Consider the following 27,344-nt stretch of genomic DNA (forward strand, 5'->3'; position numbering starts at 1 on the left):
ACACTTTTGATTTGTTTTTATTCCAAATTGAAAATAAAATGTGACAACTCAGATTTAACTAAAATGTCATGTTAGAATAAATGTCATAAATGTGCCCTTTGTACCCTTTTTCCTATCATTTGTTACGCACTGAAAAATGATCATGAGAAATACTGTATGTTGAGTAAGTGTCTTGTTACTTTGCAAAGTCGACGTCATTAGCGTAAAACTACTTGGAATTAAACATAATAGACGGTATTTTACTAAACATCAACTTCAGAATATATTTTTTATTCGTAAAATATGGGGAATTTTTTTTAGTTCAAATTACGAGGATATCTGGAATGATATTAAAGTCAAATAAAAAAATAATGAGTTAAAAATTGAAAATACTTTTGAATTTATTAAAGAAAAACATACGCTGGGGTCACAATTTCCCCCGTTTGGTCATCCGAAGGTTAACAATAATAAACATGTTGATTTTCGCCCTTTTCAAAACAAATTCATTGTTTTGATTTCTGAGTGATACCGAAACGTCAAAAGCCGATATAGTGTAGGAAACAGAGGTTGAACCTCGCAAAATGGACACAAGTCCAGGTTTTATTTCTTTTTCTGGTATATCAAGGGGTGCTAATTATGAGACTAACTTTTTCTCAAAAAATTTCGCCTCGGAAACCCCTTTTCATCCCTTTAAAGGGGTTAATTTGTGGTTTTTGCGAAACGTAGCCCTTCCTGTACTTTTTACAAAAAAATTACTTAATAGTAACTTAAACTTAAACTAAACTTAATAGTAACTTAATAAAAATATTTTCCCTAACTGTAATGAAAATTAAGAAGAAACCCTGCGGCAATTAATCACAAATAAGTGGTTGCTTTTTTGGTGTAGGTTTCAATTAAGGGCAATTGTTAATTTTTTAATTACAGGGTGTTACATTTTACAAAACCCCTTTTTATACCATCTGAACCGCCTATGCTAGAGTAAAAAAACTTTCAACGATTATCCATCTATGTACTAATTTGTATAATGCACCTACATATTTTCCCCGGAACCACCCAAAAAAAAAAAGGAGAATTAATAAAGAAAATAATCAAAAATTGATTTTGTGTCACCACTGTGGCTTTAGGGTGAAAAGAAAATAAAATATGCATAGGTCATAATGTGTAGCAGATAGTGTGTTCTTTTATTTTCCATAAGTACGTTATCCGTAAAATGAATAGGTGACGAAAAAAAAACAATAACTGGAGCCCGCCAAAGCATTTCTGAGGTTTACGGCGCCACTGTGCCGTAACGGTTGCTTATACGAAAAAAAAAAATGCATAGACCTTATTTGTAGAGAAAATAGTGGTCTTTAATTCTGTATAAGTTTTGTTTTAAAAAAATGCATAGGTAATGAGAAAATCGTCCAAACATGCTCTCCAAGGGATAGGGGTAGTTTCTGCAGTTTATTTTCAAGGATAAGGGTAATTTCCGCAGGGATATTGCAATAATCATATATATTTATGAAAATCCCTATTGATGGAGCATATGTCCATATGGGTCAAAAAGCAATAAAAATGTTTTCAACCCCCCCTTTATTTATTTTTTTGGCTACAGGGGTTGCATTAAGAAATCGATTTTGGTGTCCATGCATGGGTAATAAGAACGTGCACAAAATGATATATGAAGCATTTTAATAAAGGGTGTGTGAAGGATTCCAAGAAAATCACTTTCTTTATTAATTCTCCTTTTTTTTGAAGTGGTTCCGGAAAAAAAATGGGGGTGCATTATAGAAATTTGTAAATACCACATGTACATGGATAATCACTGAAAGTTTTTTTACTCTTGCATAGGCGGTTCAAATGATATAAAAAGGGGTTTTTTAAAATGTATCACCCTGTAATTAAAAAATTTGCAATTGCCCTTAAATGGAACCTATACCAAAACATCAGCCACTTATTTGTGATTAATTGCCTCAGGGTTTCTTCTTAATTTTCATTTTAGTTAGGGAAAAAAAAATTTTTTAAACATCTTTTTTAAAAACTTGTCAACTTTGGGGCACCATCCACGCTAAACGCTGGGTGATAGATATATGCTGTCGGAAAATAAATAGTAGAAAATATAGTCCTCTTCATTTTACTAAGTAATTTTTTTGCAAAACGTACAGGAAGGGCTACGCTTCGCAAAAACCACAAATTACCCCCTTTAAAGGGATGCAAAGGGGGGGTCCGAGGCGAAATTTTTTAAGAAAAAGTTAGTCTTATAATAAGCACCCCTTGATGTACCAGCAAAAAAAAATAAAATCGGACTTGTGTCCATTTTGCGAGGTTCAACCTCTGTTTCCTACACTAATAAAACTAAAAAGACACGATAGCGTTACTTCGAAAAGCTCATAAGCCAATAAAATCTTTTTGAATCTTTTGTTTGCCATGATCCAATGATGAGTATTGATGTCCACCGCAAAATCCATTGTTTTTCAGGTGTCTTTAAAAATTTGTCACAGTTGGCTTATTTCTGCAATATTTTTCCTCGATTATTTTTTTAATATTTTATGAATTACTCTAAATATGTTTATTTAATTTAAAAATAAAATAATTCTACCATACTTTCAAAAAAAATTCACAAAAATGTGCTTGAAATGGTATCAACCCCTACGCTCCCCGCTGAAGAATAGCTATGACACGATTTTGATAGGCAAACCATGCAAGTCGTATCTATGTATGAAATTTAATAAAAAAAAATATTTCATCTGACAAAGAAATGGGTGAAGGTCGACCTAGTTTCGGATCTTAGACTTTAATTCCCGACTATGTCGACTATACAGGGTAGCGAGAAAGTATGGAAACACGATAATTTCTCGGAAACCTCTAAAACATTGTTGTGGTAATTACATTGTTGTCAAACCTTCCGTTATCTGGAAATATAATGAATTTTCGTATTTCAAATGGAACACCCTGTATATTTTTGCGGTTTGACGTCATTAAGAAATAGTAAGTACTTATTTTTTATTTTATATTCCCTATACCTAAATGCCATAATTTCAAAGTTACGGCTACATTTATTAAAAAAAATTTTAACAAATTATAAAAATTAATTTTTTCGGCCTGGGTAGACATTATTTTAGGTTCTTTGGATCATTGGGAACAAAAATGGTCTGTTGTAATTTTTCTCTAAGATTCATCGTTTCTGAGTTATAAACAATTTAAAACTGAAAAAAAAAATCGAAAAATGACGATTTTCTAGATTCAAAAACACAAATAATAGTTATTTATCTACGACTGATACATAATATATGTATTATACTTGTGGTGTTTGCACTATAATGCCATACAATAATCCCTTAGGGATTAATAATGCGGGATTAATAGCTATTAATCCCTCTGGCACAACAATTACAAAATTCACCACGGAAACAAAATAATCAACCTCAAAAAGTGTCACTGTCAAACGAATAGTATATTTGACAGTTTGTGTTGAGATGGACGAAAATGCAGAATCTTTTAATTGTACACCACCAGAAATTGTAGAACTAGCTACAGCAACAGCATCTACCTTAATACCTGAAACATCGAAATCCATTTATAATAAAACGTATAATATAATATAATTAAAAACTCTACTAAAGTTAATGATGATTCTCAACCAATTCAGTTTATTAATTGTACTATTACTAATTTTAATGTTTTTAACAAATAAAGTTGTTCATTAAAAATCTTAAATTAATTAATTTGTCGTAGATAAAGTAGAGTATACTACTCGCAATAATGGCTCTCATTCCCTCGGAATGTTACTCCCTCGCCGCTAACGCGGCTCGGTTCGTAAATATTCCTCGGGAATAATAGCCATCATTATTGACTCGTGGTATAATCTACTATTATGATATAAGTGTTAAAAGTACACGTTTAAGGCACGCATGCGAATTCTGCAATTCACATGAGTGCCTTAAAAATGTACTTTTTAACACGTATATCATACAATATTCTTTCTACAAACGTCTTATATATTAACAATTATAATTTATTCATTCTCAATTACAGGACAATATTTACAAAAATTTTTACTTGAACTTGATGACATTCCATTTTTATATTTTTCTTGACATTACATCAAAACTGCCTATACTGTCAATACGTAAATCATAACAACTATAGAATAACATCTTACTTTTATTGTTGTATATTCTAACAAATTTTAACAGTTTTTTTCTACAAACGTGTTAAAAATGCAATAATACAGTTTAAATTAAACTTTAAAAAACCTTTTAAACCACCTTTTTCAAATAGTGCAAGTTGTACTATTAATATTAGTGTTAATAAATGAAATATAAATATTTTGACGTTTCACAATTCGACAATTCACTTTTAACTGCACTGCCTTAAAATTTTTAAAGCAATAGTGCTTTAAGTAGCATTTTTAACGCTCCTATGGAGTGCTAAAAATTGCATTTTTAACACGGCTGTAGAATAAAATTATAGGTCTGGATCCCGCGTATGAAAGAAAAGTTTATTAATAGCAAGCTGAAAATTTGTTAATAGCTTAAGGGTGTCTTAAGTCGAATAAACTTTGATATATGGGAACAAGGGGCAGTTTTAATTGTGGAACAGGTTAAAAATTTGGAACGGTCACAGAACGAAAACGGCACATTTATTTTGTCCGACAGAACAGACTTAAACTCTCCGAACAGAGATTAAACTCTCATGAAAAAATCTAACTGCTATTTATTACCTGTCATAATTCCTGTCATTTGACATATTCTACATGTTCCACTCATTAAAACGCCCATTTGGTGATAAATAGCAGTCTGATTTTTGCATGAGAGTTTAATCTCTGTTCGAAGAGTTTAAGTCTGTTCTGCCGGACAAAATAAATGTGCCGTTTTCGTGCTGTGACCGTTCCAAATTTTTAACCTGTTCCACAATTAAAACTGCCCCTGTTCCAGTGTTCACACATATCAAAGTTTATTCGACTAGACACCCTTAAGCTATTAACAAATTTTCAGCTTGCTATTAATAAACTTTTTTTTCATACGCGGGATCCAGACCTATTATTTTTGAAATCACCTAAATTCAAATTCAAGCCTTGTTTTATCAGATACCGATAAGTAACTTGGGCTTATTTCAGTTTACAACACTGTTTTTTAGTTGTTAAAGCAGTCGGATCGCCGGTCTTCTCATATGCGCTTCAATAACAATTAAAAAAACAATGTTTTAGAATAAAACGTGCCAAAAATTCGTATAGGTAGCTCATAGAAGAAGGTTTGAGCTTGAATTGAGGTATTTCGTAATTTCAAAAATTATGTTTTTTAATTGTGTTTTTAAACCTTGAAAATCGTCATTTTTTGATTTTTTCAGTATCTAATTGTTTATAACTCGGAAACCATTAACTTTAGAGAAAAATTACAAAATACCTTTTTTGTTCCCAATGATCCAAAGAACCTAAAATAATGGGCCGAAAAAATTGATTTTTATAATTTGTTTAAATTTTTTTTAATAAATGTAACAAAACTCCGAAATTACGGCATTTAGGTATAGGGAATATAACATGAAAAATAATCAGTATTTCTTAAGAACGCAAAAAATATACAGGGTGTTCCATTAGTATTCTTTTTCTCATGATCATCTTTCAGTGCGTCACAGTTTTTCGATTTCTTTCTAACGCATTAAACTGTAATTGACAGAAAAAAAGGCACGTCCGTGATTACAGACATTTACAACATTTATTCTAGTTGTCGATAGATGGCGCAATAATAAAAAAAATATTTTTTTTTAATTAGATAATAATATTACAAATATAATCTGTATAATTTATAAGACTATACAAATCAAAGAAAATACCATTTTATAAATGCAAGAAACACATTTGATTTGTTTTTATTCCAAATTGAAAATAAAATGTGACAACTGTCAGATTTAACTAAAATGTCATGTTAGAATAAATGTCATAAATGTGTATTATCACGGACTTACCCTTTTTCCTATCATTTGTTACGCACTGAAAAATGCTCATGAAAAGGACAATAATAAGAAAGTTCATTAGATTTCCAGAACAACGGAAGATTTGACAACAATGTAATTACCACTATGATATCGGCCGCATTAGAAGACACTTACCCACCAAAACCTATAAAAATCGTTCTAGCTGTTTCCGAGAAATTACCGTGTTTCCATACTTTCAAGCTAACCTGTATATTGAAATGCGTATTAAAAGATAGAAATGATAGATTAATTTTCTTGATGTAATTAAGCTTAATTAGTCAACTTACATAATTGCTGTTTAGTGTTAAACTCGCTTTTCTTTTTCTTCTTTTCTTTACCGGTATTTGCGACGATGCCGTTCGTCTGCGGAACCGCCGGAATAACTTCGATGATGACTTTCTCTTCTACCTTTTCTTCTGGAGGTGGCGCCGGTTTCTCTTGCTTGCCGACTTCGGTCTGTTGGGTCTTCGCGTTTTTCTTGTTTTTGGCAGTCACGCCGACTTCAGTCGTTTGTTTCTTCTCTTTTACTACCTTCTCTTTGACCGGTTCTTGTTTGAAAATGTCGTCTCTCTGGAAAGGTAGTTGTTAATTGAAATTAGAAAATAAATAAAATTAAATCCCTCAAGATTTTATAATATTTAAAATACATACTATGTTTTCAGATGAAACAGAAAGGACATAGATGATTTCTAGGTTTTTTAAGAGTTAGTAAAACTTTATAATAAACACCAAAAAGAATAGTACGTTTAATTATCGATACTTTTAAGAATCAGTAAATACAGAGGGCGGAAAGGGATAATGTTTGATAACAAAGCATACTTCTCTCTGTCTCAGGTGTTTGGATCCAAAGACATCCATCAGGAAGTCAAGTTTAGAATATATAAAACCGTCATACGGCCAATAACAACATATGTTGTAGAAACATGGATCATGACAGAAAACGCAATAAACCTTATTCATATTTTTGTAAGAAAGGTATTAAGGAGTATAGTGGAGTCACTGAAGGTTTTCACCTCTGATTTCGTTGAACCTTCATCGATTTTCATGGAAATTGGTGAGTAGTTAGAAGGTACTTCAAGGAACAAAGGTGACATGATGCCAACTTGAGCTTTTACCCTGGGGGTGGATGTCACCCCTTCTCGGGGGTGAAATTTTTTTTAATAAAAAAAATACCAGAAATCGATAGAGGGGCAACTTCTAAGGAAAATTTGTTATATAAAGTTATCAACATAAATCAATGCTTTTTAAGTTATTAAATATCAAAAATTGTATTTTTTTCTTACAAAAATGCATGATTTAAATCTGTTTCTCACGTATTAGTCAAAAACTATAAGCTTTTGTAAAAAAACTATTATTACCAAAATTAAAGATAATAAAAAATTTAATACACTCCCTACTTAAAGAACTAAACTAATGTTATTTCAGAGTTAAAGGTAATGGAATGTATATTTTTTTCGACGAGTACTCAAATCTAAGTATTCAAGCTTACATAACGGGAAAATGATGCATTTTATAGAATATACTTGTTAAGCACTTGTCAAAGTACTTCGGAGTACCTATCAAATGAGCTCCAGTAGAAGTTAATAGTATCAAAATTAAGCAAGTTATGATGAAAATAAGAGAACCCTTTCGATTTTTTTAGGAAAAAGTGAAAAATAAAACATACACAAAAATTAAAATTTGTAGTAATCCTCACAAGAATTTATTTAGGTTAACATAGTTAATGATTTCAACAATTTTCACCGGTTTAGAATGCATATTTTTGAAAAAAAAATATCTACAATTTAAAAAAAATCAGAATTTTTAAAATTATCGTACTTTTCATTTTGTTTTGATAATAACTCCAAAAATACTCAATATACATAAAAAATGATATATAACTAAATTTTAGTTTTTTCGGTTCCAAATACTGTACCCATTTCACTATTTCCGTAGAGTAAAAAATAACCGAGATAGAAACGTTAAAATTTCAATTTTGCAGCGAGAACCATGTAGTCCTGTCGCCAGGGGGGGTACAACGGCCTTCTTAATTCAGATGGACTTACCCAGGTTTTTTTTATGTATTTTGGCCCGTAGAACACGAATTTTTTGGGTAACAGTTGATCCGGATGTCGATAAGATTGTTATAAACAAAGAAGTTGAGGAATTACATAACAGCGATTTCTCGCAAAACAAAACAATTTTTTGTATTTTTTGGGTCATTCTAATCAAAAAATGTTCGTACAAGTTTTTTCGTAGGATGCATAGTTTTCGAGATAAACGCGGTTGAACTTTCAAAAAATCGAAAAATTGCAATTTTTGGACCCGAATAACCTTTGAATAAAAAATAAAATAGCAATTCTGCTTACTGCCTTTAAAAGTTTAAGTCAAATTTTATCTGTTTTGAATATTTGCATTGCGAAAAATTTATTTTTTGATTGTTAAAAAAAGCTATAAACACATAGTGTTTCCCGTGCCTAATACATGCGTTTTAATGCATGCTACGTAGAAATAGCCCCGCTTGCACTTTTACCTCCTCTACCTACTCATTCGATTTTAAATGAGAAATCATTGAAAACATCACTCAAGCACTAGGTGTTTATAGCTTTGTTTTAACAATAAAATAATAAATTTTTAGCAATACAAATAACTAAAACCGATATAATTTGACTTGAACTTTCAAATGCGGTAAGCAGAATTGCTATTTTATTTTTTAATCAAAAGTTATTCGGGTTCAAAAATTGCAATTTTTCGATTTTTTGAAAGTTCAACCGCGTTTATCTCGAAAACTATGCATCCTACGAAAAAATTTGTAGGAACATTTTTTGATTAGAATGGCCCAAAAAATACAAAAAAATGTTTTCTTTTGCAAGAAATCGCTGTTATGTGATTCCTCAACTTCTTGGTTTATAACAATCTTATCGACATCCGGATCAACTGTTACCCAAAAAATTCGTGTTCTACAGGTCAAAATACATAAAAAAAACTTGGGTAAGTCCATCTGAATACAGGAGGCCGTTGTACCCCCCCTGGCGACAGGACTAATGTAACCGGGGCCATTTAACATTTTATTGTTAAAAAAGTGAGAGGTTTAAAAGACTAATTTCGACATTTTTTAATAGCTCTTGGCATCAACTTTCAAGTAGTTTTTAGGTGAACCTCGTATCTTAAAAATTAACGGAGTTATTTACAAAAAAACAATAACATTTTTTGGAAAAATTTTTAAAAGATGAATTTTGAAACATTTTTGTTGCATAAATTTTAATGCTATCAACTTGTTCGACGGCTTATTTTTGATAGATATTTCTATGAACTTTGACAAATGTTTAATAAGTTTATGTTATAAAATGCATCCTTTTGCCGGTATTTAAGCTTGAATACTTAGATTTGGGTACTCGACGAAAGAAATATACATTCAATTACCTATAACTTACTTTTAGTTAACATAGAAAGGTTTTTCTAGTAAGGAGTTTATTTGATTTTTTTATTAGCCTCAATTTTGATAATAATAACTTTTTTGTAAAAACTTACAGTTTTTAAGTTATTTATGAAAAATCGGTTAAAAACATGCATTTTTCTCACGAAAACTTAAAATCTTTTATCTTTAATAACTCAAAAAGTTTTGATTTATTTTAATAACTTTATATAACAAACGTTGCTTATAATTTGTCCCTCTATCGAATTGTGAGGTTATTTTTAATAAAATAATGTTCACCCCCGAGAAGGGGTAACATCCACCCCCAGGGTAAAAGGGCAAGTTGGCACCATGTCACCATTGTTCCTTGAGATATCCTCTAACCACTCACCAATTTTCATGCAAATCGATGGAGGTTCAGCGAAATCGGAGGTAATAGCTCATATCCACTTTCAGTGACTGCACTAGTATATTGGGAACCATTTGCGAGAATGGTATATGGAGAATAAGGTTCAACCACGAATTTACCAATATTACCAAGAACCCGCTATAGCAAATTATGCAAAAATACAAAGATTGAGCTGGGCAGGTCACCTTATAAGAATGGACCATGACCGAACACCTAGTAGAACGCTTAGCGGAATTATAATGGGATTTCGGCCAGTAGATCAAGGACGAGGTGGATAGACCAAGTGAAAACCGATGCTAAAAAAATATTGAGGGTGGATAACTGCAAAAGAGCAGCCAGGGATATAGATACCTGGAGGCGGATGCTGGGGGAGGCCAGGGTGCGATTTTTGCTGTAGCGCCATAGAAGAGAGAGAAAGATAGAAGAAACCCTTAGAAGATTATTTTCTTTAAAATCGAAAATTTTAAGGTTTTTAAGATTCAACAAGAAGACGAAAGAAAAACAAAGCAGATAGTCCATAAAAAACGAGCCCTCTAATTCGTGGAAAATACACTACTTCTAAGGTACTAGTTTTTCATTTTATATCTGTTGTTTTTCAATAAAACATTTTCAAAAATATTTTTCAGTCATTCCTATACACAATATAAAATATTTGTATGAATTTTATAGGAATAACTATTTTTTTTAAATTGTCGGTCTCTGACACCGTAGCGACTCTTGATACTCCGTTTATCCTAGCGACTAACGGAGGGTTAAACTGATTATGTGAATTAAGAAAAATATATATTTTTTAATTATCTTTCAAATGATGTGCCACTTGACCACACTTGCTACTTAAAAAAAGTGGGGGTTGATGCGGGGCAGTAGGCGGTTACATTTGAGGGCATGAATTTTGCATGAAAATTCATCCTCCTCCCATTATAAATTGATATGTTTTTTTTTAATTTCGAAGAAGCTCTTGGTTTCTGAGTTTCTGGGGGGGGGGTCGTCAAATTTTCGTTGTAACAGACTATAGAACAAAACACAAAGATAATAATTAATAATAACTCGCCTCAGAGTTGGACCACCATCTCCATATAGCTATTTCAGCATCCCATGCATCTTCCGTGAAGCTATGCAGTCACAACTCTGAAGCGAATATTAACAACCCTGTCTATTTAAGGGAAACCATCGCGATACAATGATTCCACCTTTTGAGACGCAATCTAGCGACATCTCTCGCAAAACGAGGAAAACAACGAAAAGCCCTAGATACAAAGTTTACTACTTTTTAAACAATTAGAATAATTGAAATAAAAATATAATAAACAATATTTTAAATCCAAGACTTTTCGTTAATAAACTGCTTTCTGGGTGCATCCTGTATCTCTGGCTTTTACAATATACAGTGGAACCTCGATAAGTCGGCCCCCGATAACCCGGAATTCCGGCTAACCCGGATCGATTTTCATCAGACAAACATTTCAACAATAAAAATGTATGTATTATGTTAAAACATTTTATCTGTAGCCGCTTCTGGAATGTCTTAAAAATATCGAGTTTCATTGATAAAACTTGGCTTGGACCATAATATAATATTTGAGAGATAATGGGCATTTGTGTAATTTGAACCATACGGTAAAAATGACTCATGGCACACGGCGGCAGCGGCGGCATACCGACGATCATTATCCATTATCGGGCTATCGCAAACAACAGGCACCTTTTATTCCTTTATTTATGTTCAACTGTCTTTAAAAAAATTATTTTTAGAACAATGGTCTTTTAAACTTTAAACAATGAAAGAGCCACTATTCTTAAATAACATAACATCGTTCCGATGGCAGACGAAATTGACACAACCGAAACTGACTGAGTTTTTTTTACCTAGAAATGAACAATACTCTATCTACATATACTGTCTATTGTGTCTAACTATACTCTATAGTCTATACAATATACAACTATAATAAGTAAGTTAGATGTGTACTGTGCATATATATTTCATGTTATTTTAATTATAACGGACTTTATCTATAAGTATTTTATTAATTTTTACAATGCTCTCCGGCTAACCCGGATTTTCGATAACCCAGATCGGCCGCGGTCCCGATTAATCCGAGTTACCGAGGTTCCACTGTACATATAAGCACAAAGATAATAGTACTTTGAAAAATCGATCTTTGAAGATTACTTCGTTAAAAATCGTCGATTAAAAAACATTTTAGGATACAATAAGGATATAGAGGGAATCCAAATAGTACCTTCCATCAAAAATTGATTTTTAAACACTATTTTCTTGAAAATCCACCATTCTTAAGGTTATGCCATTTAGTACAAATACAAGAGAAAAGCAAAGTGGAAGGTCCATAAAAATTGATATCTGACGCTCTTTTTTTTGAAAATCGACGATGTCTACGAATTTTTAAAAATACTACAAAAGGAACAGAAACAAGTCCAACAACAAAAGCAAGGCATAAGAGTTATGTGTTGGAAACAGTCGTTTTCCAATATTTTTAAGGCTTAGTAAGAAGTTACAATACAGAACAAAAGCAAAAAAATACTGCTTTGAAATATCAATGCCAGAAGATTATTTTGCTAAAAATCGTCGATATGCCAATTTACTATTTACTCAGAATATATAGGAAATTCAAAGGTTACTGAATTTATACTCGTGCAAATTTTCAGACCAGTGAACTGTGTTCTGTCGTTGTGTATAACGACAGAACACCTAATAGGACGCTTACCGGAACTATGGTGGGACGTAGGCCAACAGGAAGACCAAGGAAAAGGTGGATAGACGAAGTGATAATCGATGATAAAAAGATATTGAGGGTGGACAACTGGAGGAGAGCAGCCAGGGACAGAGATACTTGGAAGCAGATGCTGGGGAGGTCAGGGCCCGATTTGGACTGTAGCGCCATAGGAGAGAGGAAAGAACGATATTTGACAATATAAAGTAACATTTGGAAAAAAAATGCAATATTATTGTCTGTGAGCATTTACTGATTATACCTATTATGAGAAATGATATTCAATGTGTTAAAACTAAAGCGCTAAACGAAAATAATTAGAAGCAGAACAACTATTGCAATGTACATCCAAGTTCAAATAAAAATAGCATATGTACAGCTTTTATTAGCATTAATCTAAGCTACAACACACACATAGTTATACTAATTTTTCTACATCTCCACTACCGGACTTACACTGTTGGATCTCAACAACTCGAAGTCGTCTTTTGGTTGAATCTCTTCAAAATGATTAGCAATCGGAGCTTCAACGACTTCCAGAGCGATTCTCTGGGGCGACTGTTCCTTTTTCACCAGAATCGGACGAACCTTTTTCACCTTTTTCTGCTGAAATGTAAGCGTGTATAGGCAAAAGAAGCTTAAGATTATAAATTGCTGTAAAAAATGTGTACTGGCAAAGTTGAAATCATGCTATTTGGCCATATTTTGAGTTGGTAAAGTGAACCTAGGACAAATTAATCCCTGGACAAATAATCCCGGACAAAAAACTCCCACAAATTATTTCTGGACAAAAAATCTCCAAACAAAAATTCCCCGGACAAAAAGTCCCACAAAATTTTCCGGTCAAATAATCCTCATAAATTTTTTTGGACAAAATATCCCCACAAAAAATTCCGGACAAAAAATCCTCAAGAAATATTTGCCGCCGAATAGTTCTCAAAAGTTTTCCCGTGAACGCAATCGAAACAAATGTTTCTCAACCTCAATGCATGAGAGTATAGCAATCGCCAGGAAACCGCTTTTCGGCACGAAAATAATGATTAGCAATTAAGATTAAGCATGAATTGTAATTTCGATTAACAAATATCGAATTACAATTTCCTGTCCCAACTGGTTTTCCCGAGTACGGATTCATGCCGAAAACTTCAAATTTTACATGACAAATAAGAGTGAGTTTTTTTCAAAAATTGTGGAAAATACGGGGAATGAGCTAAGGCTGTGGGAATCATGTTTTAATTAATCGCATCATGAATAGGCAATGTTTTGAACAGATTTATTCAAAGCAGAGTGAGAAAAAGATTTAAGCGAATAATTACATGATTCCCACAGCCTTAGCGCACTCCTCATATTTTCCACGATTTTTGAAAAACAACTCACACTCTTTTGTCATGTAAAGTTTGAAGTTTTTGGCATGATTCGTACTGGGGAAAACCGGATTTAATAGGAAATTGGAATTCAGAATTACAATTCATGCTTAACCATAATTGCTAATCATTATTTTCGTGCTGAAAAGCGCTTTTATGGCGATTGCTATATTAGTCCTGTTGCCAGGGGGTGTACAACGGTCTCCTTTATTCAGATGGACCTACCCAAGTTTTTTTATGTATTTTGACCCGTAGGACACGAATTTTTTGGGTAACGGTTGATCCGGATGTCGATAAGATTGATATAAACAAAGAACTTGAGGAATTACATAACAGCGATTTTTCACAAAATAAAACATGAATTTGTATTTTTTGGGTCATTCTAAGCAAAAAATGTTCCTACAAGTTTTTTCGTAGGATGCATAGTTTTCGAGATAAATGCGGTCAAACTTTCAAAAAATCGAAAAATTGCAATTTTTGAACCCGAATAACGTTTTATGAAAAAATAAAATAGCAATTCTGCTTACCGCATTTGAAAGCTCAAGTCAAATTCTATCGGTTTTGATTATTTGCATTGCTAAAAATTAATTTTTTTATTGTTAAACGAAGCTATAAACACATAGTGCTTGAGTGATGTTTTCAATGAGTAGGCGCGCGTACAAACAGGCCATTTCTACGTAGCATTAATTAAAACGCATGGATTGGGCACGGGAAACACTATTTGTTTATAGCTTTGTTTGACAATAAAAAAAAATAATTTTTTCTACAATCACTTGATAAAAAGGACTTTTTCGCTTGTCAATGGCAACGAAAAGTTGACGTTTACTGAGTACCGTCATCTTATCGCTATAGCGCGTTAAAGTTTAAAAATCGCGCGTCGTTCGTAGCAACCATACATCCGTACAATACAAACAAATTAAATATGCAAACTAATAAAGTTAATGATTTAAAAATAGTTTCAGTTTAATGAGTGATTGTAGAAAAATTTTTGTATGTATTACAAGCAAAAAGTGACATTATTGCTTTCGAGTATCTCTCCAGCATATTTGCTCTCAAGCAGAAATGTATCACTTTTCGCTCTTAAGGGGCTATCCTAGTGTAAAAGTACGAAATTCATGTACTGTTTTGGAAATTTCTAAAATAAAAAGTACTGTACCTATTGTTTTGAAAATTTGCATGAGCATTTATGATAAACAGATATATGTAAAACAATTTTAATAAAAAAATATTGAAAATTAACGATTTATGCGTCATCTACTGGCACCGTGAAAATAAAAACATAGCTCCACTGCTGCAGTGATTGCGACTAATAGAGATCCTGAAACATAAAATTTCAAAGTTATTATTGAAATGTGAGTTATTTTCTATACCATCAACTAGAACTAGGGGTTTTTTGATCGGATAAAAAATGTCAATTTGGCGGTTTTTGAAACTGAAAATGTGTTAGCTAATTAAAAAAAATCACTTCGTCATTTTTCCAAATTTTAATATTTTTTCAGGATCTCTATTTGTCCCAATCACTGCAGCAGTGGGGCCATGTTTTTATTTTCACGGTTCCAGTAGATGGCGCATAAATCTTTTAATTTTCAACATTTTCTTATAATTTTTTTTGCATGTACTTCTTTTTATAATTAATGCTCATGCAAATTGTCAAAACAATTATTGGTACAGTACTTTTTATTATAGAAATTCCCAAAAAAAGTATATGAATTTCGTACTTTTACACTAGGATAGACCCTTAATAACCTCAGTGACATTAGAAGTGTTCTGGAACTTAATTTTTTGGCAACATGGTACATTTTCATCAAGAATGAAACGATAACATTGGCAAGACTTTTATTGACATGCAATCAAAAAAAAATTAATAATGTGTTCTCCGGGTCAAAATACATAAAAAAAACTTGGGTAAGTCCATCTGAATAAAGGAGGCCGTTGTACTCCCCTGGCGACAGGACTATATTCTCGTGCATTGAGGCTGAGAAACCTTTGCGTCGATTGCGTTAGCGGGAAAACTTTTGGAAACTATTCGGCAGCAAAGACACATATCTTAGGAATTTTTTGTCCGGATTTTTTTGTGAGGATATTTTGTCCAAAAAATGTGTGGGGATTATTTGACAGGAATTTTTTTCTGGGGATTATTTGTCTGGGGATTATTTGTGGGGACTTTTTGTGGGGATTTTTTGTCTGGGTATTTTTTGTCCAGGAATAATTTGTGGGGATTTTTGTCCGGGATTATCTGTCTAGGGATTATTTGTCCTTACACCGGTGAAGTAATGAATGAAAACATCTATTCTACTCCAATAAAATACTGGTGAAAGTGGTTTATATCGTAGACAATAGGACCACAGTGGTATTGCAACGATGTGGCAAAAGATGAGATGAGTCGCCTATACTCTATTCCACGAATATACGACCTTCTTGGATTATCTCGACAACGAATATTTTGCTGTGTAAAATAAGAAGAATGAAAGTAAATTGAAAATTACATTGCTGTTTATTGGAATAATTATTAGCGCCATTTACTTTCGTACTTCCTATGTTGTACACTAAAATATTCGTTGTCGCGATAATCCAAGAGAGTCGTATATTCGTGGAATGACCCATAACTAAAGTTTGGAAAGATAGGTGTATCTCTCAAAAAATCAAGTTGAGATTGGTGAGTGCACTTGTATTCTCAACATTTCTATACGGGACATAAACTTGACTCTGGCATACCTTAGACCAGGGGCTCCCAACAGGTGGTACGCGTACCACCGGTGGTACGCGGAAAGATTTCAGGTGGTACGCGTCAGTCGCGTGAGTGAAACAAGCGATTACGATGGGCCTTTTTCTGCGGCAGTGTCAGTGCGTCTCTTCACCCCAGCAAAATTTTCACCCGTCTTTTTAAACTGAGGTCAGAAGTTTTAATGCTGTTAACTGAAAAAAATAATGTCAGACTCAACACGCTGAACGTGGGTCTTTAGAGAGCAAACACAGCACCCTTTACAGCTAATGAGAAAATAAACTCCTTCAAAAAAAGTTGGTTTTTTTATGTTCTCAAATACACGGGAAGGATGTCTCTGGATTTCCGACGCTGTCATAATTTTTTGACGAAAACGAAATATCTCCAATACCAGATGTGGTCGCTGATATAATTCTTCACTTGGAATCTCTTCAAGAAAGTTTTAATAAATATTTTTCTGAAGAGTATTCCAAACTTGACTGGATCAGAAATCCTTTTGCAACAACCCAACCAAATGAGTTCGAATTACTGGATTGACAGGAAACATTCATCGATTTCACAGAAGACAGTTTTAAAGAGAAATATTTAATTGACTTTTGGATAAAATAAAATAATCCCGTGGACATATTTCTGATAGCAAATATGTTTCTAAAAAAATAAGGAGGCTTCCTTCCATTCCACAACCCCGCCCCCCCTGTGTTTGGTGGTACGCCAAAATCTTCAAAATACAGCAGGTGGTACGCAGTTGCTAGAAGGTTGGGAACCCCTGCCTTAGACAGTTCATCGGCCAAACGTTTTTATTAATAATTAACTTGATATTAAAAAAAAGCTGTCCACAATATGTCTGCGGCGAATTCTACGGTCCTTTGGTCACGTGATTCGCAGAGGTAACATTAATTCGGAGAGATTAAATAATGTTTCTGGAAACGTTCCGGGGAGAACACCAAAAGAAGACCAGATGGTCCGACCAAATTCATAATCCATCTGGCCATTCATTCTGTGAAACCCTTAACATGATATCAATATGGTAGTATCCATTTAAGTACCATACTGATCATTACCATAAGTTTATTCTCCTTCATTTGCATATATTATGAAGGATTTGAATTATTTTTTTAGGGATAACTTGTCAATTTAATTATGTATTTTGGACATTCAGTCATGTTTCAACATGTTTTGAAACCAAGATTTACGTAATTAATTTCAGAGTCTTTGATACATTTCCCAATTTTTTGATTTTCAATTTTTCTCAAAAAATTTTCATAAGTAAAATCTTTTTAATTTCCTGCATTTGATAGGTACGTTTTAACTGTCATTTTGAAGGGACATTTAGAATAAGCACATCCTGCTCAGTTTGTCAGTTCATTCTGTGAGCCGACTCCACTCCAGATGGTGGGTACTTAAAACTTACCGTGATCAAATTTTTTAATGGGTTTTTTGTGAAGTCCCAGTATGCAGTTCTAGATGATTTTTCAATTTCATCTAAATATTTTTTTTCAACCTTCAACTTACTTCAACCTTTTGAATTATAAAAAAAAATCAATTAAATACGCGATCAATTTTTATAGTGGTACTTTAAACTGTTGACGTGAATTAACCTTCATTTAAAATTATTTACTTTATTTTAGCATGGTTTAGCATGGCTTTGTAAGTCGAAAGTGGTAAGCTAGGAATTTTATAAATATATTTTTACACATTTCAAAAATACTTTTATTTTCTCAATCATTCATTTTATGTTCTTGTTCTTTTCCCAATTTGGAACATGGTTGTGAAGAAAGGGTAAATATAAAAACACTGAACTAATTAAAAGAACGAATTGCTGATTGACATTTTTTTTAATTCGCGTCTCATCGCTAAAAATACTATAATTAAAACTGCAAACGGTAGATAATTGATTTCTGCATGTTAAAAATAGTACCATTACGTGATTTTACACTGAATAATTTCCATAAAGCTATAAACAATACCATAAAATTAATAGCTGCAACATAATTGAATTGTTCAATATTTGACTTTTGAATGAACAAACACATTCTTTGAAAATGTTTATAAGACTGAATTGGGCAAATATTTTTTGTATTACTTATTACTTTTACTTTAAGTAGCAGTTCGAAAATTATAATTATACAAAAAAAATTTTCTGTGTAGGATGTCCAGAAAAGTAAATCAATTGCAAATTGTGTTACTTCCATTTATTCTTCCTCTTCTACTTCGTGGCGTGGACACGATTCAGTACATTTTGGAAGCCCTCAAAATTATTGATTAAATAATTGTACTCTCATATTTCGTATAAGATCTTGTCTTATTCTTCTTCCAGTGCCCAGTCTCTATGGATGTTGATCAGTCCACAATATAAGATTCGATGTTTCGTTATACATAGTATTAGTTAGAGGCTTCTCATAACAGATAATACACTATGTGGCAAAATAAACAGTACTTAAATGAATATTGAAATGTTTGTGACTATTTATATATTTTGTATTCACGATAAAGCATTGCAAACATTATTAACGACGACGCACAGTGGTTCCAAATGCTGAAAACGTTGTCATGAGGCGAAAAAAAAGTCACTATCTAGGGATTTTCATGTTTACAGTAGTTGATTTCTCATACTATCGTAGAGTAGTAATACGCAGGTATAAGGATCAGACAGGATGTATTCTGGTTCATAGCTCACGAACAAGTGAGCCATGTCCGAGGTTATTTTGGCCGGCAGTTTAATTTAACAATTTTATCACTGTAAAGCAGATTCTTCTTTTTTCAGTATGTAGTAATGTAAGATGTAAGTTAACTTAAGATTTAGTAACAATAAATGCCTTAAATTTATGAATGAATAAATAGTGAAAATATACTTGAAATAATCAAAATTTTGTAAAGATACATTCAAAAAGTACAAAATTCTGCATAATTCTACGACTAATGTTTATTAGTCATAAAATGTATAGTAAGAAGATACAAAATCACTTTGGTTTAGCTGCCTATATCTGCCTATGCATTGCTGGCCGTTGTTTGAATACGAAAGTGGGAAATGACACATATCACATGATTCTGGCGATTGTTGAGTATGTATGAGCGGTTGTACATAAGTAATAGGTTCTGAATATTGGGCTTCATAAGAAAATGTATTGGTAATCAGCAATTTTAAAAGGCCATTATAATGTAAAATTTTAAACAAATATTGGTTTAAAATAAAATTTTCGAATTTCTTTCGGCCATATTGGATCTGCCATTTTGTTAAAAAAAAAAGTAATGTTAGATTTGTAATCAGCGACTTTAAACTACCAAATTTGACAAAAAGATTTGCGTTTTGATTGACATTTTCAATTTCTTTCCACCATGTTGGATCCGTTTTTGTTTTTTAGACAAAATAATGCCAGATTCGTAATCAGTGATACCAAAAACCCTTGAGAACGAAATTAATTCCAAGATGTATAAACAATATACGCTTTTAAAGGTTATGACCACGTTTTCGGCATTTCGAACCACAGTGCGACGTTCCCGATGAAAATATACCCTCTGGTACGAAAAAATCTTCAATTCTAGTATGGAATTCCGGAATGTAAGACGGTGGATCGGTCTGCCTCCTTCAGCATTTCCCATATGTACGCATCAGGTGGCGTTAGGTCTGGTGAGTGGCGATCTCCCAAAATGATCATGCAGTATTCGAAAAGGCTCCCTGGTGATGTGATAGGTTGCCTCATCCTACTTAAACCTTTGTTGATTTTAAGCTTGTACCATTTTCGCGACCTTTTCCGTGTGACCGAAAATGGTACTTCACGATAAAAAAATTTTCTGCAAAACTGAGAACCATCCTGAAGCGCCTAACATTAACACGACATTTACATACGTTATAACGACGTTCGGGAACCATTCAGCACGTTTCAGCGGATAACACATACAAAGTTGAGAAATACACATTTCAGTAGGTACTGTTTATTTTGCCGCATACTGTATATTTGTGAAGCAACAAGTAATAAAAAAACGCAAAGCTATAAACTCATCTTTTAATTTTCGTAGATTCGGAAAAAGAAATCCAAATCAAAGAAGTGGTCCAAGAGACGACAGATTGGTGGAGACGTCCCATGCTATTTCTTATGGGGAAACGTCAAAAATAGCTACGCTTCATTCTAATCATTGCTGAAGATTTTCAAGGTCACGTTGCATGAAAATATGACGCGAGGTTTCGCGTGACGTCACATTCTAGCTGTCACGTCAATTGTCGGGTAAAAATGTTACTAACGATAAGCTAAATTGGAACATATCTCAAACGGAGACATTAAAACGAAAGATAGAAAGAGTTTACAATATAGTTAATACTACAGCATGTAAACGACTGCTGTTGTACTGGCAGACGGTGAGGATTAGTGATGTAACGAATGTCATTTTTTTAACATTCGCGGATGCGAATGCGAATGCGAATATCTGCCACCGACATTCGCGAATGCGAATGCGAATGCGAATATTCAGTTTTTTAATTAGACGCCAATTCTAAGGCTTGCCGGCAGTCTCGTTCGCGCGAGGTGTGTGGGTGTGTAATCTTGTTTCGAAAATTGCTTAATTGCAATTTGCTGAATTGCAATGTGAACTCATCTAACGGAAGTCGTAGACATAATAATTAGTTAACAATATCATATTTTATATCAGTGATATATAATATTGTTAAAATATCCTATATCAAAGGTTAATATATATTACAATTATGACTCAAGTGTCACTACACTCGCCTTGCTCTGCTCGTGCTCAAGTACATACAAGTGAATTTTGTAGCTAAAGTCTGATTAGAGATTTTTATTAAGATGAGTAAATCAAATTATAGTGAAATATGGACTTATTTCACACCAATTTGCGATGCTGAACGAGCTAAGTGCAAGCTGTGTAATAAAGAATACTCAAGGAAAGGAAGAACTACAACGGCCATGAGAAATCATTTAAAGGCAATGCATAAAACCGAGTTTTCCAAATTGGAAGAGTGTGAAAAACGAAAACAAGATGCATCTAAATCACTTGAGCAGGCATCATCTTCGCATCAAATAAAATCATTTATGAAACAAATATCGTTTCAAGAATGTGTGGATAAAACAAAACAGTGGGATAATAATTCTGCTAAGTCATTGGAAGTGGATAATTTTATAAGTGAAATGGTTGCGTTGGAGGACTTGCCATTTCGTTTCGTGGAAAGTGTTGGTTTCGTAAGACTTATCAAGCATTTGTGTCCGTCTTATAATTTAAAATCGCGTCAGTATTTTACTTCATTTATCTGCGATAAATTATTTTGCAAAGTAAGTGAGAAAATACTTCAATTATTGAAGTCGTTCGAAAAATTATCATTTACTACCGACATTTGGTCTGATACCTGTTCTGGAGTTTCGCTGCTGAGTTTAACTTGTCATGGGATCACAAAAGAATTTGAAAGGAAAATGATAGTGTTAAAAGCAGAAGTATTCAATGAAGGCCGCCACACCGGAGAAAATATTGCTCACAAACTTGAAGACATCTTGTCGTTTTGGGAAATACCCAAAGATAAAGTGAAATGTGTAGTTCGCGATGCAGGTGCTAACATGAAAAAAGGTGTTAACTTATTAAATGTTGAACATATTGAATGTGCTTCTCACAAGATTCAAAACGTATTAAAAGCAGGAATGAAAGCTCAAGAAACTGTTGTGTCTGCCATAACAAAATGTAAAAAGATGGCAACTCATTTTCATCATTCGACCAGTGCCCAAGATGAGTTGACTAGTATACAAAAAAGGCTTAATCAAAAACCACTGAAGACTATACAAGAATGTACTACTAGGTGGAACAGCACTTTTTATATGTTGGAGCGTATTTTACAAGTCAAAGAGTCGTTATGTCTGTACGCATCGGCAAATAATAAAATTCCCCAATTGGCTTCTGACGAGTGGATGATTATTGAAAAACTTATCGGTTTACTAAGACCATTTGAAGAAATAACCAAAGAGTTAAGTGCTAGCGATGTTTCTATTTCTTCTGTGATTCCCTTAATCACCACTCTAGAAAAAGTTGTTCATGATCTTGATTCTTCCGATGAGCACATTGGTGATACGATTACTGTCTTGAAAGACGAGCTCATTCGCAAGTTTTCAGGTTTAGAGAATGAAATATTGTTTTCCACGGCGACCTTCATTGACCCAAGATATAAATCAAAATTTTTTAAAAATACGTCGACTAAAGAGCGTGTCATAGAGCATATTTTGGATTTGCTGGGAGACAGCCAAACCGACATATCTTGCAATTCATCTTACCCGAATGCAAAGCGTATCAAATTAAATCAATCTGAAGATCACGAAACTCGCAACAGTCTGTCTCTAAAAGAAAAGATGAGTTTACTGATGGATACAAGTGATAGTGAAGACGACATGCCTCTTCTTAGTTTTCAAAACCCTGTCCATCTTTTAATCCGTAAAACTCTCACTGAATACTCATTGGAAAAACGCGTGGCAGGTGACGTCGACCCTCTAACATGGTGGAAAGTTAACAAGGGAAGGTACGATCTTCTTTTTCCTGTAGTACGGCAATATTTAGTTACACCACCAACAAGTGTCCCGAGCGAGCGCTTATTTAGTGGCGCTGGACTTCTTTATACACCACATCGAAACAGACTTGAAGGAGAAAAGGCGTCGAGACTTTTATTTTTAAAGTTTAATATTCCTCTTTTAAATTTTGATTATTAACTTGTTTATTTTTGTTTGTTTAAACTGTTGACTTAAAAAAACATAGACTATTTATAGTATTATTTATATATTGGTAGCTGAATAATCCTTAGTTCGTTCAAGATTGATTGATTGTCTAAAATTAAAAGCTTCAGGCTAATAAAAGTTTTAGGGAATAATTTGTTTTATTTGTTTACATTGCATAATTTGTTGTTTTCAAATTGCTCTTTGTCGCCTTTTCTTAATAGAAAAATGAAAAGTGAATAGATTTTGATTTTAATAACCTTATTTACTATTCTAATTGGGAAATAATTAACAATTAAAACTTGAAAAATGATTTTATTGACGTTTCGACTTCCACTTCGGAAGTCGTTATCTATTATATTTAGATAACGACCTTCGAAGTGGAAGTCGAAACTTCAACAAAATTATTTTTCAAGTTAAATTGTGGCTTATTTTCCAACTAGAACAGTAAATTACATAAATGCCGTAAAAGATAGCTTCAGAACAATATTATTAACCTAATATTAGACATCAAATTATTTTTTTATCTGATTTTCATATTCGCAAAACATTCGCACAAATTTCTCGAATGCGAATGCGAATGCGAATATGCAAAAATATGCGAATATTCGCGAATGCGAATGCGAATGCGAATATTCGTTACATCACTAGTGAGGATGTAGGAGAAACTCTAGCCCAAGACAAAGCGTTAAATGAAATCACATAAAGAGACAGACCCAGACCTTCCCTAAAATGGAGAGGGGCGATTAAAAACGACGTAGAATAGGACTGGAGAGGCCGGAATGTCGGTTACAGCAAAAGCTTAAAGTTTTTGTAATATCTCCCTTCAATAAGTCAATAACCCACACCACACCTTTAGCATCATATAAAGTTATTTTGTTTATTTGCGTTTTCAATTAGCTTATATTCGCTTGCTAAAATATACAGTATGCACTACCAAATACCACTCCCAAAAAAACTAAAATTAATTTCCAAAAATGACTGAAATGTAACCGAATATGTCAGTTTCGTTATTTTTATGGAAAGATTCCATTAAATATTATTAAAATTAATGTTTAAATACTTGCCTTGTTTGACTCCTTACTGGATGCTAGTTTCAGCTCCTCTGTGATGATGACTTCTTCAGTTTCTTCTTTGAATTCCACGTGAAGTTTACTAGGATGGGCATTTTCTTTATTTTCAGTATTTTCTGACTCATTTACGTCATTTTCTTGGACAGGTTTTTCCTTGGGCTGGAATTTTTATGATTTATATTATTTATGCAATAAGCTCGTTTTTGGAAGTCGATGAGTAAGATGCATTAAAGAGTTCATTTTTCAAATATAACTTAGTAAAAAATGCAACAAATTTGTAATATACATGTATTGAAAAATATCCTTTGCCTGCTATAGACGGAGATGCAGCGCTGAAAAATCTCTTTAAATTTACTAAAGCTAAATTTTTCACAGTTGATTACTGTGATTGCGTAGAGAAACATACTGCGGTCGGTCAAGTGAAACGTAGAACAGGGGTTACTGAGAGGGTATCAAAGTTGCTTTCCTACGAATGTAATTAAATCCATTTACTAAGGCTGAAAATCAGTACACTCATTCTAAATTGAATATAAATAAAAGTTATTATAGTCGGTCAGCTGTATGACGGGACAGAGCCGGTCGGTCGACCCCAATGAGTGTACACGTGTACAGGGTTATTCACTATATTTTGACCCTCTTGTAGACTACTTTTTTAAATGAGGATAGGGGCCTAGCTCTTTGAAAGGTTATTCAATTCTCTATACAGTACTATAAACATGAAGATCATTATGTATACAGGGTGTCCAAAAAAATTTTTAAATTATTAATTAAACAATTAATTTAATTTAAAAAAATTTGGACACCCTGTATAATTAATCATGTTAATGTTTATATTACTGAATAGGGAATTGAATAACCTTTCAAATGAGCTAGTACTCGACCCCTATTCTCATTTAAAAAAAAAAGTCGATTACATCATCACGGCCAGATGGATGACGTCACTAGTACGATATATATGTCAAAAAATCATAATTAAAAAATCGAGTAACTTTTGTATTTTACATTTTTTTCTAATTCTGTAAATAAAGCAGTTTACAAGGGGGGTCAAAATATAGTGAATAACCCTGTACATTCATTGGGGCCGACCGACCGGCTCTGTCCCGTAATACAGCTGACCGACTATAATAACTTTTATTTATATTCAATTTAGAATGTGTGTACCGATTTTCAGCCTTAGTAAATGGATTTAATTATAAAAGTGTAAGTTTTTCAACCTGATAAAAATATTTTTAAAATAAAATATTTTTAAAAGATTTTTAATTGAAAAACTTATTGGACCATTTTCTTGGTGACACCTCCAAGGCTTCTACAATATGCAAGCCAAATGGATGCTGCAGTGAAGACAAAAGGGAAGGAATTCTACACTATGCAATTCACAACCCCCGTCTGCAGCTTGGTAAAGTTCCAACGGAAAATGGACCTAGTTACTCTATAGGAGTAATACTAATATAAAATAAAAATGTATACCATTTTTATTCAGTTGCAATGCGAAACCAAAACTGTCTTAATTTTTACCTAGGTTAGAGAGCGCGGCCAGCACTCTTATCGACGATTTCACCTCTTGTTAGAGGCTCTTCAGAGAATGCATAGGCTGCTATCTCTACTCCAGGTAAAAATTTTCGCATTTATTAGTCCCCCATTGCAACTTACGTGAAGGTAGTATTCGCGTAGCGGCATATATATTCATACAGGCATATATATTCAACGGCATTCAACCTAATAAAAATATTTTTAAAATAAAATATTTTTAAAAGATTTTTAATTGAAAAACTTATTTGACCATTTTCCTGGTGACACCTCCAAGCTATTTTAAAAATATTTTTATTAGGTTGAAAACTTAGGCTTTCATTTAGCAGATGCCGCTACGCACCTACTACCTTCACGTCAGTTGCAATGGGGGACTGATAAATGTCGAAAATTTTTACCTGGAGTAGAGATAGCAGCCTATGCATTCTCTGAAGAGCCTCTAACAAGAGGTGAAATCGTCGATAAGAGTGCTGGCCGCGCTCTCTAACCTAGGTAAAAATTAAAACAGTTTTGGTTTCGCATTGCAACTGAATAAAAATGGTATACATTTTTATTTTGGATTTAATTATCTTCGTAGGAAAGCAACTTTGATACCCTCTCAGTGACCCCTGTTCTACGTTTCACTTAACCGACCGCAGTATGTTTCTCTACACAATCACAGTAATCAACTGTGAAAAATCTAGCTTTAGTAAATTCAAAGAGATTTTTCAGCGCTGCCTCTTGGACTACTAGAGAAGCAAACGAAATCTGGAAGTCAAAATATTTTCTAAATTCAACATACTCTCCTACCTCACACCATTTGGATGAACTTTTTTCACAGTTCTCAATTTTAAGTTATCTATAAGAAGACAGAAATATTTTCCAGAAGTACCCCAGATGAAGCAACCGAGATTACTAACAATTGAGGGGCTAGATCTTCCGGGTAATCAACTAGCGTGGTACACCATTTGCCAAATCGGCAGTAGATCATCCGGTACATAAGACTTGTGAAGAGAGCCGGTAACCAAGGTCACTGGCTCACTGAACGGACACATATTTGGAGAAGAGGCAATTCTAGAGGATTCACACACAAAAAAGGAAAACAGGGAGAAATCCACGTAACGTCATCCCTACTAAAGCAACATCACCGCAAAGAGAGGCCCCTCGGATGCCCCCACCTCAGGGCCTCCAAAATTTAAAAGTATAAGATAGGCGAAACCCAAGAGACTTCCATTTCAAATAAAGTAAAACCTCGATATAACGGACCTCTATTTAACTAACAAAAATCAGGTCAAATATAAAAAAATTTAAAAACGTCCTGTTACTATTATACATGCTGAGTCCGTCCCATACCTAGACACATTGAAACCAACGGTGTCCCCTTAGACCAGAGGTCCCCAAACTATTTTCTCTCATAGACCACTTTAAAAAATTTACTGGTTTCGGTACCCTGCTGCTACATTTCTACCATATTCCCAAAACTCGTCCCAAATGTGAAAATCTAACGATGAAATTGGC

The 27,344-nt window shown here is 33.3% G+C and overlaps 1 protein-coding gene across 16 annotated transcripts in view; it reads right to left on the reverse strand.

Moving 5' to 3' along the window:
• LOC126883907 (ribosome-binding protein 1-like) overlaps window positions 1-27,344 on the reverse strand; it is a 189,862-nt gene that overhangs the window by 81,354 nt on the left and 81,164 nt on the right. For 12 of the 16 annotated variants that reach the window (XR_007697749.1, XR_007697748.1, XM_050649609.1 and 9 more), the window contains 3 exons: window positions 24,315-24,479; window positions 12,923-13,072; window positions 6,219-6,501 (listed from right to left, as the gene is read on the reverse strand). Coding sequence is in view for 14 of the 16 variants with exons in the window: in XM_050649609.1 (XP_050505566.1) it covers window positions 6,219-6,501; window positions 12,923-13,072; window positions 24,315-24,479 (598 nt within the window). In the remaining 2 variants the exon portion in view is untranslated. The remainder of the gene's footprint in view (window positions 1-6,218; window positions 6,502-12,922; window positions 13,073-24,314; window positions 24,480-27,344) is intronic. The other 4 variants (XM_050649612.1, XM_050649611.1, XM_050649610.1 and 1 more) reach the window with 2 other exon arrangements.

This window comes from Diabrotica virgifera, chromosome 4, assembly GCF_917563875.1.
Source record: "Diabrotica virgifera virgifera chromosome 4, PGI_DIABVI_V3a".
Classification (NCBI taxonomy): domain Eukaryota; kingdom Metazoa; phylum Arthropoda; class Insecta; order Coleoptera; family Chrysomelidae; genus Diabrotica; species Diabrotica virgifera.